Here is a 15146-nt window from a genome sequence, read left to right on the forward strand (position 1 = left end):
TCCCAACTCAGGTACCGATTACTGGCTGCCACTGTTCCTTCATCTCCACCATGAATCATTCTCCTGCTGTAACACAAGGATGCACATTTGTGTGTCTTGCTCTGTTTTGTTTCTAACCCTGAGGATTCTAAGTCTCAACTCCTTGACCTGGCTTTCAAAACCTTCCATGATTTGCACTGACTCTTCTGATTAATTTCTTTCTTGTGTTTTTCTAATACCATGACTCGACTCCTGGTACCCCAGTCTCTTCATTATGCCCGGTGCTGAAATGCTTCAGATATTTCCATGTCTGAAATTTCTGCTTCCATCTCCATCTGGCCTGAATGCTTCTGCCTGTCTCCTCTGCCTTTGGAAGTCCTTTTCATTATTCCTTGAGTTCCAGCTCAAGTCCAACCACCTCATCAGTGCAAACCTTCTGGGCAGCTCCTCTTCCCTCTCAGTCGCTCTCCAATAACATTTGCAGCTGGGATTACAGAAATTAGTTCTTAACAGTGGCTTGATTGTCTTTTCCTAATGCTTTGTAAGTGTTACTCTGTTCTTCTCATTGTAAGTAGCTCAAGAGCAGGGATTATGACTCAAATTTCTGCTTCCCCCAAGAAAGTCCCACAACGATTTACATTACAAAGAGCAGGCACTCACTCAGTACAATTAACTGGCTAGGGGCCAGTTAAACCGTCAGAGAAAATTACGAAAATGACATTCAGTAGGTTTAAGTATCCCAAACCATCCATTTCAAGGCCTAAATAAATAAAAAAGTCATCAATTTTCAAAAGAGTCTTCTCGCCCACAGGTAAGTTATTTCAAAGTCTGACAAAGCATTTCTTTGTTGGAAAACTTAAGGAAAGAGAAAAGTTGTCCACATCTCTTTAAGGATTTGAGTGTGTGGGTAATCTTTATTCCATAGTGTTGCTTGTAGGGCCACCAAAGATCTGCCAGACAATGAAGCTGCATGACCCTAGACCTTTTTTCAGTTTGTCATTCTTCCACCAATTATAGTAATTGGGCATCATCTATTCATATGCCATTTACACAATTATAATTGTATCAACTTTTTTGAAATAAAATAGGAATAAAAGGAGATCATGAGGCTCAGAATTCAGGACTTCTTTGTGCAACTTGTAGTACCTGATAAAAGACCTTTCATGAAGCAGGTGTTCAGTTATTGCTAAATAAATACAAGAATAAAAAAAAATCAGGCTCTAGGGGAAAACATTTTATGTGTGAATAGCATATAAAATATTCTTGATGGAGTAGCAGATTTCACTATCAGAATATTCACAGATAATTCCCATATTAAAATTTATAAGATTTACATGTAAATTGTTTTGATAGGATCTGTGTGTAAATTTTTGCTGATATCCATCCAGACATAGGCAGTAGCTTGCTTCACAGGCCTTTACAAGGATAGCTACTCAACTTGTGATCATACTGCAGGGCAGTTCAGTGCTCTGGCAGGATTTCAATTTAAAAAGTACGAAATTAATTAAGAGGGGAAATTGAATTAGAAAAGATACCTAATATTTTGTTAGGTACTATCACTCTGTATTTTGCTGGGAGGAAATTAATATGTTAATGTTATATTCACATAATATAATTAATATAAGACAAAAATGCATGAAGGTTCATTAACAAATGATATTATAATTATCAAATTATGTGACATCAGGCATCATAATTTCTACATCTTAGCAAAGGTATAAGCAGCAAATCTTTAAGAGCTAGGAAAGCACGGTTTATATGGATCTTACATTGTTCCCTTTTGTGAAACCGGTGTAAGCTCACACATCCAAACTGAATGCAGAAACAGGAAATCAGATGCAGGCCCTTTATGAAACCAAGAATGGCTTTTTTTGTGAAAATAACTGTTGTATACTGCAGAACATAAGTCAGGCTGAAATGTGGGGTGGACTGTATTTATGGTAAAATGTATTCATCTTCGTTTGCTTAGCAGGCTATACTTGAGACCATTCCAGATCTCCCACTTCATTCCAATGGATCACCGGAGCCGGCACAGCCAGTTCAGAATGCAGTCAGTGGTGAGTGGCATGCCTCCCATTGAACTTCAGCTGTGTCTTCTCGCTTTGGTTCTGGCACTCAGTACAGTTAGCAGTGAATTTCTAAAAGCAAAGTGTAAGTGTGCTTTTCTCCGTGTTGTGATTCTGTCACTTCTAGCACTCACTGCTCCCACCCAACTCCAAACAACCCCATTCTGTCACACAAGATAAAATTAATTGAGCCAGATTGGAAGCAGAATGTTTTCCCCCTTTACAACCACCTCATCCTGTAGAAAGTCCTCATGTGGGTAGTGTCTTTGCTTTAAAGGCTCTTTCCCGAGTGATGTGGTCTGCTCCACCGTTTCAGGTAGGCCAGGAAGTAGGCCACTTCTGAGGATCTCTGCTTTCTGCTCAGGCATACGCAGCACCAGAGCAGCCTGCCCTGACAAGGCTGCTGGGGAGGCTTTTATCTGTACCTCTTCCACTAGAGAGGCAGGCTCCCTCGATGGGCTCCTATAGGAATCTCAGATCCTCCTTGTAGGAAATAGGCCCCTTTTGGCCATACTTTTGTGATTTCTCAGTTTTTCCCAAAATATGTGCATTCTTTTTGTAAACAATGGAGCCTGTACTTCTTTCAGCATTGGCTTCAAAAATCAAAGATGTTGAGGTGATGAGAATGTTCTAAAATTGATCACGGTGATGGTCGTACCACTCTGAATATGCTAAAAACTATTGGCAGGTATACTTTAAATGGGTGAATTGAATGGCATGTGAAGTGTATCTCAATAAGGCTGATAAGAAAAAATAAAAATAAAGAAGGGACTTGCCAGACATTCGTATTCTACATCATTCTATTTGTTGCCATACTGTGACTTAGTTGAAATCATGCCACTAAAAGCTGGCCGTCTGCGTGGAGTGGTCCTGTGGTTTGGAGCACTGGCCTGTTTAATCGCTGCTCTCCAAAGAGTCTCTTCATAGATCCGTAGGTAGTTAGAGTTCTATTTGTTTCTCTTCCTCTATTTTGAATGCAAGCCTCTGTATAACAAGAGAACATCATAGCTCTCCCTTTGCCATTTTCTTTATTTTATTTTATTATTTTATTTTTTTGAAACAAGAGTCTCGCTCTTGTCCCTCGGGCTGGAGCGCAGTGGTGTGATCTCAGCCCACTGCAGCCTCTGCCTCCTGAGTTCAAGTGATTCTCCTGTCTCAGCCTCTCAAGTAGCTGGAATTACAGGTGCCTACCACCACGCCTGGCTAATTTTTGTAATTTTCGTAGAGACAGGGTTTCTCCGGGTTGGCCAGGCTGTTCTCAAATTCCTGACCTCAGGTGACCTGCCCACCTCGGCCTCCCGAAGTGCTGGGATTATAGGCGTGAGTCACTGTGCCTGGCATCCCTTTGCTGTTTTCTAAGTTCTCGCTGCACTCATTTATTATTGTGTTTTTAATTAGCATCACTATTCAGAATTTTTATATCTGTTGACTTACAAATTTCTCCACCTAATTTTAATGTAAAATTAACTAAGTTTTCTTTAATTCTGCCTTTGGTTCCTTTTGTTATACTTGGTAGTTCCCTAGTCAGTGCCTACAGTAGAGGGCAAAAGAGAATGAGTTCTTTTTATAATAAAATAATTATTCACTTTTTCCAGGCAGTGAAACCAGATGACAAGCTGAAATCAGGTTAGGATTGCTCAAATGATTTATAGATTCACTTGTTTTTGCTCAATGAATCTTTTGTCTTAATTTTCTAATTAACTTGAGAAAAACGTTTTTAAGGGGTACTACTTATCACCCATTCAGCTTTTTCTCAATGTATGTCATACAAGATCAGATAACCACTATTAAATAACAAATTCCGATTAATTCACCTAAACAGATTTAGCCATGAAATACAAATGGAATTTGAACAAACCTTAGGAGGCAGATATTCCATAGGTGAGGGGAGAAACAAGAGGAGTCAAAGTAGAGAGGAATTCTAGCAGATTCCACCCTTTCTTCCTCTGCTTTAAGCTTCTACTTACCCGTAACAGTGACATTGGGTCTAGATGAGCTAAATTTTAATATCATAAGAATATATATAAATACCCCATTTTGGACTTTCTTTTAATAATCTTCAGCAACTTTCATGAGACGTGCAAATCTAAAATTTAAAAAAAATCAGATTAAATAGTTTGTTTGGGCAATGATGATAAAAGTATGTCCATATGGAGGTCTGTGATGTGACGTCGTTTAACTGAATTCCTCGGGGTGAGTCTGCTGCTTTTCCTTGCATATAAACACTATAACGTGCTTGTGGATCCACTTGTAAATATTTTGAATTTATTTTATAGCAAATAGTATTGATTGATTAAATGGCATATTAAATAGTCTATATTCTTTGTTTTGTCTTTAGATGATGATTATCTAGAAAAGAACATTCCACCAGAGGCTGAAGAGCTGTCATTTGAAGTGTCTTATTCAGAAATGGTTACAGAGGCTCTAAAAAGAAATAAACTTAAGAAATCAGAGATGAAGAAAGAAGACTATGTTTTAACTGTAAGCAAAACCTTTCATGATTATTCCAGGAACTTCCTGTGACTTCACAGGACAAAACTAAGATTTCTTTTTTTAAATATCTCTGTGTGTGCACAAGGGGTTTTGGGAGGCCAGGCCTCACACTGTTCATACTACCATTTCAGGTGTTGTTTGGGCACCACTGGTTGTGTAGTGCACAGCCTGCCCGGCTGTACATGGCATTCCTGTGTTGAGGAAAAGTTGTGAGACCGTAGGCTTGAATACTATTTTACAAATGAAATAGGATTCTCCCTGGCTTGTGAGTTTTCTTGCACTTTACATTCTGACTTTACTTATACGTCAGTGCAGACCCTACCTTTACACACTTGTGCCTCTATAAGCCACATATCAGAAGAGGGTACTGCAAAAAGTCACAGTCATAAGAGGAAGTGAGAGCTCCCAGAATAGACAGTAAAAACACATCAAAACCAGTTCAAGAACTTCTATTATTACACGATGGGCAAAGAGAGCTATATACTTTGTTACCCCAAAGTCTCATTATTATATATTATTATATAACATTCGGAATGTTATATAATGTTATATTATATGTTATAATATAATCATGTTATATTATTATATAACATTCAGAATGTTATATCCAGGACGCCTAATAGAGAACTATGTAGCATTGGTCTATTTGCCATTCAACCAATGCGTGTGTGAGAAGTTTATCATGTGGAGTCCTGAATACTCTGTGCTGTTTAGGGTTGGAGGCATGATGAGCAGGGCCCAGGCAGTTTCAGAGCTAAAAATTGAGTCATCCAGAAACAGACTTTTGTATCAGGTGGCTTGAACCATTCCCAAGCAACCATCCCATGACAGAGGAGAGGAAGAAGAAGGGAAGAACTCTAGGACTCACTGAGTGCCTTCTACAGGCCTGACACTGAACTAGGTATTCTATTAATAATGTAAAGTGGACTCTAGTGACTATTCCCATTTTACAGCTGAGGAAACTGAGGCCCAGAGAGGCTGAGTAACATGTCCAAAGCCTGCAGCTAGTGGGAAGCAGAAATAGGATTTGAAACTAAGTGTGTCCCACTTCAAAACCCTTCCTGGTCATTAAGCAGTCTCCAGGTTAGAGGGCAATGTGTAGTGGTCTAGGGAAAAGAGATGAGCCTGCAGGACTCTGGTTTCAGGGGGAGCCCCTCCTTATCTTAAAGAGAGGCACCCAAGAGAGGATGCTGGCCTTGGCATCTCCTCATCGAAGCCAGCTCCTTCTGAGGTTTGGCTCTTCCCATGAAGAACTTTGCATAGGCTTTAGCACATAGTAGTTGGTCAATAAATGATTGCAATTTTTGTTTCTATTGTTGTTATGTATTACTGATATATGAGGACTTTGCCTCAAAAAGAAGGTAAACTAGCTAAGCGTTTAATAGCACAAGGCATGCCCCAAACCACATCCTACATTTTGTTTTCTTTTTAAATACTTGAGGTTCCAAGGAGCAATTATTGAATGAATAAAGGAATGAATGAATGGGTAGATTCTCTGACTACCCCAAGGAAGCTCCAGTTTGGGAAACTGCTTTGGAAAATGTGAATTTAAAGCTTTATAATTTAAATTTAGGTGTTTATAATTTTATCTGTGGGTTTGGGTTTTTTTTGTTGTTGTTTACTTCAGCATTTTTTCCATACCACTCTTTCTGAGGGCAAAGTGAACCTGTGGGTATTATATAAGAACAATCTTTTGCTTCTAAAAGGTCTTGCTGCTTACATTCATCACAATATTTCTGGATTGTTGGAGGATTTGCTGCTGTTGTTGTTTTAGTGTCTTTTGTTTCTTAGTGTGAAAATGGAGACTATGTCAGTCTCATTGTCTCAAAATCATAGTAGGATTATTTGCACTTTCTCTGTATTTTGCTTTTTTAAGAATTTGGAATCATTTAAATTTAATTTTTATGGTAGAATAGCTGTTGTCTCAGCAAGCATATGTAATCCGTTTAAACTGGGAGATTACTGGGCGTTTCCTAAAGTGTGCAGTATGGGATAGATAAACCTTGATTTAAAGAAAGATTGAATGTCCAAGAAGGAAAAAAAAAATACGTCTGGAGTCTCCTGGGATATACCAGGTGTGTTTCCTGGTATGTGTGTGTCACATGTAATTCCAATTAAGGGCCATGGTGTGTGCATTCCATGTGGTGCCTGACGTGTATGTGGTTTGACTCTATCAGGTGTTCCTTATAAAGAAGGCAGTCTCTGCAGTTGCGATGGCAATGTCATCATATACTTTAGGCTGCTGTTTTGCTTCTAATTAGCATAGTGGTGATCTGCAAATGTTCTAAACCACATATTCATATTTCTAGGATGCAGCATGCTCCTTAGAGGTGTTTTGCAAAGAACATGTTCTACTGCATAGATTTAGAGTGTCCAGGTGCATTTGAGTGAAGGTATAATAATTTTCCTTTACCAGAAAAAATAAATACCTTCACTGTGTGTTTTAGAAATTTATTGTTCAGAAAACCAGATTTGGCTTAACTGAAGCGGGAGATCTGTCTGCTGAAGACATGAAGAAAATCCGCCATCTCTCTCTGATTGAATTGACTGCCTTTTTTGATGCCTTTGGAATTCAACTGAAAAGAAACAAAACAGAGAAAGTAAAAGGGCGAGGTAACTAAGAAGACCGATTGCTTCTGGCTTTAACGCTTTGACACAGTGGAATAAGATAATGCTTTTCTGATTCTTTTTTCTTTCTCCCTTTACTATCTTACATTGAAGACAATGGGATTTTTGGAGTTCCGCTTACAGTCCTCCTGGACAGTGACCGAAAGAAAGACCCTGGAGTGAAAGTTCCCCTGGTATTACAAAAAGTGAGTAGCAGGCAAATGAAAGGGGAATTCACAGAGCCTCATGCTTATCATTTGGTAATTTGTAAACCCACAAATAAATTTTCTTTTAGATTTAAAGACACTATTCGCCCTATTAGGACCCAGGCCCCTGGTGATTCTCAGCTTTATTCCATGAACCGCGTAACAGCCCATGGCTCCTGGACCAGTTGGCCTTGCCGCATTCTTTTGGAGTCTGTTACGTTTTGTTTGCCCATAACACATCAGGTGATGGACACAGATGTTCTGACCCAGGGCACAAACAGTTACATTTTTTTCCAATATTTTTTCAAATGTTATTTGCACATATGAATGTGTTTGTGTGCGTATTTGATTATTCTGTCTAGATAAAGATGACCATTAATTATCACCATGCCTATATAAACCATACAAATATTTGCTGAGATATAGCATAGGCTGGGTTTTAAAAATGTGTATATGTGTAATCATTTTATCAATTTTCCAGACTAAAATTTTAAATTTTAGTTTAATAAAATCTAAAAGCCAGCATGTTCCGGTCATTTTCCTGTGTGTCTGGTCAGATAGGATACAGTTAGACAAAGGGAATAATTTTGGTGGAAGGAGGTTTTGAAAGTGGTATTATCTGAACTATAAAATGCTGATGTCTCTGTGACTATTGTTGCTGAATACCTGATTTACTTTTAAGTCATGTTGTTCTATAGCCAACAATTGACACTGGTTTTTACCTAAGTGTGCATTTATTCAACAGTGACATCCAGTGGCACAATTAAAACTCCTAGTCCTTAACACACATCTTGTTGAATTTTAAATCAAGTTTTTAAATGATGAAAATGATAAATATTGTCTAAGGAAACATACACTTACCTGACACTGATCCTCGTACATCACTTGTTTAACTTCCTCTATTTTGTTACCAGTGCCTCAAAATGAGATAATTCTCAAGTCAGGTGACTGATTGGCTGGAGATAGGAGCCAGGAAGATGGCACCCAGACGGCCAGAGGATGCAAGCAACACCTTTGGACACACGGGCCCTCTGTGGGTGACTTCCCTGGGCAGGGCTGTGCCAGTGCTGTTTATGTAATGTCATGTCTAGTCAGCACGGAGCAGCCCAAGGAGGCTGGTGTTACCATTGCCCTTTTACTGATGAGGCAACTGAGGGATAGGAGAGTGAGATAACTTACCCAGGACACACAGTCAGCAAGAGGTGCAGTGGGAACAGGAGCAGGGCGTATGGCAAAGTCCAGAGTCCATGGTGACGCTGAGATTTTCTTTCCTTCATTGAGTTAAACCAGCATTTTGTCCTGTATGTGAAGGACCGAGTTTAAAATACTCGTCAAAATCAAAGACGATTCAGCATATGAGTTTATAATACTGTGTAGGTACAAAAATCTAGCATAGAATTTAGCAAAGAGAAAGTACTCAATAAGTGCTAGTTGAACTAAACCTGGATTTATATCATATTCACAACATATTAGTTGTTATTACTACTGGATGTTAAGTGTTCCTCGCTACGACACCTCAAGATAGTACTCTCCCGCCCCTACAAGAGAGGCTTTTCTTACAGACATGTTTCTTCTTCCTAAATATCTATTTGTCTCCGTACCTAAAAGAATTACCTTAGTTCCAGGCACCATCCACCATCATTTCTGGAAAGGAAAATAGCAGAGACGCTGGATCCCCTTCTTACTGGGTGAACTTGGCCAAGTTATTATCCTTTCCAGAGATGCACTGTGAACTGCTTTATTACAGCGAATTGAACTGTTTTCCTTAGACTCCTTAGCAGTAGAATAGGGGTAACGAGAGTACCTACCTCATAGGGTTATTGTGAGGATTAGATAGATGCGTTAATGTAGGTAAAGGACTGAGAATAGGATCTTACACATAATCAATGCATAGTACGTGGTAGTGTTTATTACTTTTTTAACACCCATCACCATCCTTAGAACTCATGAAAGCTATTAATCTTTACCCCGTCTAAACTCCTTGATCAGACATCTAGAATTCCTACCGTTTCTTAGTCAGAGTGATTGCAACCAATGACAGTAGATTTAGAATCTCTTGTTACTGATCAGTCTGCAGAAAGAGTTACAGTAATCAGATCTTAAAAATGGTTAAGAGGCATATGTAATTTTAGAGTGGTTAAGAGCACAAACTTGAGTCGGTGCCATTACTTACGAGGTTGATCTTGGGAAAGTTGTGTAACTACTATAAATCTCTACTTTCTCATTTGCATGTTGGAGGATAATGTTGGCAGCATAGGATGGTTATGAACATTTAACAGCATTTGTGTATCAGGCACATATATGCTTGGTCACTTATTGATTCATGTCATCATTGTTATTGTTTTATATGTTTATGATCACATAGAGGCACTTATTCTTGTAATATATCATTGCTTTCTAGTTTTTTGAGAAAGTTGAGGAATCAGGTCTGGAATCGGAAGGAATTTTTCGACTTTCGGGATGTACTGCTAAAGTCAAGGTACTGACCATTTTGTCTCTTCCTAGGTAGAATTCTAAGCTAGCTGGACCCCGTTCACATGAGCATCGGGTATCTAGGTCTTTGTTGTTGTTTATTAGATTATCACTTGGTCCTTCCTAGTATTCCTTGGTACCTGTGGTAACATGTTTGTTCCAGAGTGTTTTCATGATCCAGAATTTTAAAAATCAAGGCCGAAACATTAAAAAACCAAAAACAACAATGAAATAGCACATCAATTCAGCATAAAAAACTGCTGCTTGCCTTTAGTTTGGAAAAGTTGAAATGTCTCACCACTGTTGTGGAGGTTAAATGCCTCAGTTTGTTGTGTTCCTCTCAGCCATGGAATTCACTAAGCCAATGTTATATGAGCCTTTATTTCCATCATTCGTTGGTTTAAACATTCCTTGACTCTCCCTTTTAGTGAAAGCTCTTACAGGAATTTGTAGCGGTGGCTATATAACCACTAGAATACTCACTCAGCAGTTCCAAAACCCAGTTCCACTTATGGTAATGTTAACATCCACATCTAAATAACCAGCTGTTCAGTGTGAATCTTGTTCCTTTGCTTTCTTACTTCCATGAGGTGGCCAACTCTACAGTACAATAAAGCAAAGAATTATTAGAAAAGAAAAGCTTTTCACATAACAATCTACCAAAACATCCCACTGTGTCTGTGGGTAGGCATCCACCATGGAGAGCTCCTTCCTGCAGTTGGATCACTCCCCGGCTTGCAAATGTGAAAACCTGAGCAGTTTTAAAAGATGGATCCCTGAGCAAACAGTCTCGGGGCAGGGGAAAACAAATGTGGTAATGTTTATCAAAAAGACATTCGTAGAGGCAAAACAGCGTCTCTTCATTAATTCATTTTGGTACATGCTTTGGGAAATTCTATTTGTATCAGTCTCACAGTTTTTATATAGAAGTGTGATGAGAGGTTTTTCTAAGTGGAAACTGAGAATAGATAGGCTGTGTCTATTGGATCCTCCAGAAAGCAGCTGCTGAGATGGGTGAGGAGCAGAGGAGGGTCATGGCAGGACTGCTTCTGCAGGATGAAAGGGGCAGGAATCAGGATTGGCTGGGGTGAGGCTCCAACCATGGTGCAGGTCTAACAATTCCTAATGGTGGAGGAGCTGGGTGCTGGGTAGAATGGGCCAGGCCCTAGTACCCGTGCCTCACTCCGTCGGGCTGGGGCTTCCTGCAGAAAATATGGCTGAGCCACATCTGGGAGGGGCCTGCAGCTGGGAGAGTCTGCTACCTGGGCTTTTGCACATGAGGGCGAGGTCTTCTGTGAAGGAAGGTCACAGCAGGGCACCAGGACTCAGGGCTCCAGGCATGTTGAGGGGTTACGACTTCCCTGAGAGTGGAGTTGGCTGAATGCTGCACAAGTTCTTGTGGAAGGCAGGAAGAAGCCCAACGGCTCCTTAAGGTTTATGCTTTCTAAGTTGAATCTGCTTTTTGTCTCCATTTCTCGTGTGTTTGGTTCCTACATACTCTTCTAAAACAGATGTATCCTACATGTAAGGATGAAAACCATTCCTTATTTTGGTTAAATCTTTGGTTATATCTGCAGAGTCAGAGAACCAAAATGAAAGAAAGAAATTTCCTAAACAGAAACATATTCCATCTCTTGAAACCTCTGTCCATAATTGGGAAACTATTTGCATATATTCTTCCTGCTTCCTCTGTGTGTGTGCACGTGCGCATGCGCGCATGTGTACACACGCATGCATGGGTGTATAACATGCATAATGGATATGATTTGCATGTCTTGTTTCTAAATCACCAAAAGGAGAAAACATTACAGGGCATTTCTTATGTGCACAAAGTTTAACGTCATAGCAGCAGTTACCTTTCTTTGCCTAATCTTCCACTGAAAAATGCTTCTCAAAGGCTAATCATTCTTTCAGAATGTTCTTATAGGCACATGCATTCCTGAACCACATATAGGTCAAAGTCTTTTTTCTCCCCAGTTTTATGTAGTTTCAGCCTATTTATTCCATCACTTATTAGTGGAAAATGTAATCCAGATGTTTTCATGGTTTGAGCCCCAGGAAGGCCAATGTGAAAGAAATCTGGGCAAGTGAACAGAAAGCGGGAAACACTGCAGTTAGAAAGACATTGAAACGTGATGCGTTAAAGGGCTCTTTATTCCTCTCCTTCATTCAAGCTTTTTATTTAAGCTACCTCCTTTTTTGTAATTCATCCACTGAACTACTAAAAACTCCATTATAATTATCCTCGAATTGAACCAAGTCGATGATTCCAGCCCTGTGGTCCGCTAGTGTATCATTACTGTGAACGGTCTGGCCTGGCTTTGTGCTTTAAATGCTTGGGGAGGCTGACAGGGAAGCAGCCCTGGGAGGAAGCTGCTGGTTTTAGCCAAACAGGGAACGTGCAGCTGCGGAGCCAAGTCCCAGACTCGAGGCCTCAGCTCATTTGGAACCAATTTAATGCTTTGGTTGGTGTTTGCAATGATTTTCTTTCAAAAATGACAGAAATTTGAGCCAAACACCGGGGAATATATTTTATGGAAAGAGACAGACTGTTTGACATGCGAGTTTTTCTTTTTTGACTAGTTCAAATCATTCCAAGGCTGTTCTAAATGTTTTATAATTACCTCACCTGGCTTATTTAGGCTGGTCATTTGCATTTGTATAAAACTACCTCCAAAATAGAGTCAGGTTGCATTTTTGCTGAAGGGAGTTTTAATGACAAGACTTCTCATCCCTGCCTAGTGCTCTCAGTAACAGAGGTCAGAAAAACAGGGCTTTGGAACCTCTAAGTGCTCCCTGTCTTTGGCAAGGTAAACTCACACCTGGTTGACGTGGTTTCACCTTGGTACCACCATAGATAGGTCAGCTCTGTTCAGAACCAAAAAACAGACATTCTTTCTCTCAGCATTGCTTTATACCAGCCATCCAGACAAGATGACGCGGTATTATTCCCTAAACAGTCACACCGCATACGTGTGGGGTTCCCATAGTAATGACACTGCGGGTTAGAAGAGACCTGAGAGTGGGGGAGGGGCAAGCAGTCAGTGTGGTGTTTATTGGGAGCTGTCAGCAGGACCTGCCACTTGTTTTGATCTTGGGACTGTCGTTTGAATGTTCCATTGTACATTGAGAAGCTTGAAGCACAGACCATACCCTAGTCAGTTGCAGAGTCAGGATAAAAGCCTAAAGGATCTGGTTGTAGCACCTGCCCTTGACCCAGGTGCCGTGTTGCCCCTTAGGTGACTGGGCACTACTCACAGGTTAGGATGGCCACATTCATGATTCAGATAGATTCCTTTGGCAGAGTTATGTGGAAAATGAATTTGAATTCTTCTCTCGCTGGTGCTTCCTGTGCACTTGGAAAACAATGTCCCCTTTGCTTTACTGCCGTGGTACCAGGCGACTGATGGGAAATGCTTACTCCTCCTCCTGTATTTTTCCTATTAACAACACTGCCATCTGCCCATTACGAATCAGATGGAAATCATCTTGGAAAATCATCTCTGATGATTATTTCTCCCTCTGAGTCTCATATTCAATCCGTCACTGATTCTTGAGAATTTTCCCTCCTGGGCGTTTCTTAAATGCCTCCTCTCCTTTCTATCCTACAACTGCTTGTCCAGATTAGTCCTTAGTTATCCGTCCCTGGAAGTGGTGCCGTGGCCTGATAACTGGGTTCTTTGCCTGTCACTTGCTTCCACCCACCTGACCTGTGCCAAGCTCCACGTTCCCCCAAATCATTTTCCCATCTGGCTGTCAGAAAAGATAAATTTACCCTTGCCATTCCTGTGCTTAGAGATGTTCCAGTCTGCCTCATTGCCTACAGGGTGAAGGCTAGTCCCCTTAGCACTGGCGCTGGCTGCTCTCCAGCCTCATTCCCTGCCCTAGATGCGCCAGCAAGGCTGAATGAACTGGAGCTCCGCAGACACACTGGATCTGCTGGCATTTGTATCACTGCTTGAGCAGGATCCCCTTTGATTTCCTCTCCCCTGTAATCCTCAAGAGTTGGCCCTAGCAGCGTTTGACTCCTCTCTTTCCTGGCTGCATAGCACCAATACATGACTTTTCTTACAGCATGTGCACTCTGAATTAGTAATATCAGCTCATGAAATAGTCCCACCCACTAGATTTCAGGACACCACAAGGCAAAGAATAGATCTCATACATCCTCCTCTTTTCAGAGCCCACTCTATCTCTTTCATTCTAGAAAGAACTTTATATTTATGCTTAAGATTTTGTAAAGTGTGTTTATCACCAACGAGTTTCTTGATTAGCTGAAATATTCCTGTAAGATTGAAAGCTTCTCCAGGCCAAGAAAATCTCCTTTTGATATTATCAGTAGAGGTTAGAGGGTGCATCATAATCACGTGTATCTCTGTAAGAAACTTGTGCTGCCAGGGACCTCCAGTTTGCAGGCGCTGGGAGCCAAGAGAGTGATTATGTCTGGCTGGTTAATGAGCTGATCCTTATTAGGAAAAGGTCAGATGTGCACACTGACTCTGGCTGTGCATGCTCAAGGCCAGAAGAATTAGGCTTCTCATGAGAATAAAGCAGAGGTCTTAAAGAAACAGAGCTTTTAGAGTTCCCTTTCTAAGTATCCTTTATGGAGCAGTTAGTGTCAGCTGGGAGACTGACTATAACTGCTAGCATTATAGGTAAACCTTGTAGTTCAAAGGAGCAGTAAAAAATGAGTTTGCCTTTTGAAAAGAAACATGAAGCCTGAGTGGCATTGATAATCAGATGAATTAATAATGTAAAATTTGTAAGCCAAGTAGAACTTACGAAGGCTTAGAGATTTTTTTAAAAGTATTGGCACAGTGTTCCAAACCTTACGAAGGATTGGGCAAGCGTGCAAACATGTGGAAGACACGTGTCTGTCTTGGAATAAAACTTTGCTGTCACTGCTCCAGGAAGATGTCATAGGTTTGCATGTTGCAGTGAGGTCAGAGTTACTTTATTGGGATATTTCTCATTCTGTATGTGAACTGGCTAAGAGGCAAACCTTCTTGATCTAATTTAGAAATAGAAGAGAGGATAGCAGAAGGCATTATGAAATAGGGGGAACGAAGACTTTGTCAGAATCTAACAGTGTATTTATCATGTGGGAATAGTGGTATTCTGCCAAAACCACAGAAATGAAATGGTGATCAGAGTAGAGAACTTCTATATTTGTGTAGAATTAGAAAATTATTTCAAGATTAACATCTTTTAAATATTTTAGAAAGTTGTTTTTAAAAATGCATCCTCACATAGCGATTTCCCTTAATCCTGTTGAAAAAAATTACTCTTAGTAGACATTACCTTACCAGTCTGTTTACAAAAA

At 40.2% G+C, this 15146-nt stretch overlaps 1 protein-coding gene across 8 annotated transcripts in view; it reads left to right on the plus strand.

Annotated features, from left to right (window-relative positions):
- The window catches only part of ARHGAP28 (Rho GTPase activating protein 28), a 209741-nt gene that overhangs the window by 148489 nt on the left and 46106 nt on the right, over window positions 1–15146 (plus strand). For 4 of the 8 annotated variants that reach the window (XM_033178290.1, XM_033178295.1, XM_033178294.1 and 1 more), the window contains 5 exons: window positions 1949–2036; window positions 4384–4526; window positions 6986–7151; window positions 7260–7351; window positions 9753–9830. In XM_033178290.1, coding sequence (XP_033034181.1) covers window positions 1949–2036; window positions 4384–4526; window positions 6986–7151; window positions 7260–7351; window positions 9753–9830 — 567 coding nt within the window. The remainder of the gene's footprint in view (window positions 1–1948; window positions 2037–4383; window positions 4527–6985; window positions 7152–7259; window positions 7352–9752; window positions 9831–15146) is intronic. The other 4 variants (XM_033178291.1, XM_033178297.1, XM_033178292.1 and 1 more) reach the window with 3 other exon arrangements.

Source organism: Trachypithecus francoisi, unplaced genomic scaffold, assembly GCF_009764315.1.
Source record: "Trachypithecus francoisi isolate TF-2019V2 unplaced genomic scaffold, Tfra_2.0 Lachesis_group19, whole genome shotgun sequence".
Lineage (NCBI taxonomy): Eukaryota > Metazoa > Chordata > Mammalia > Primates > Cercopithecidae > Trachypithecus > Trachypithecus francoisi.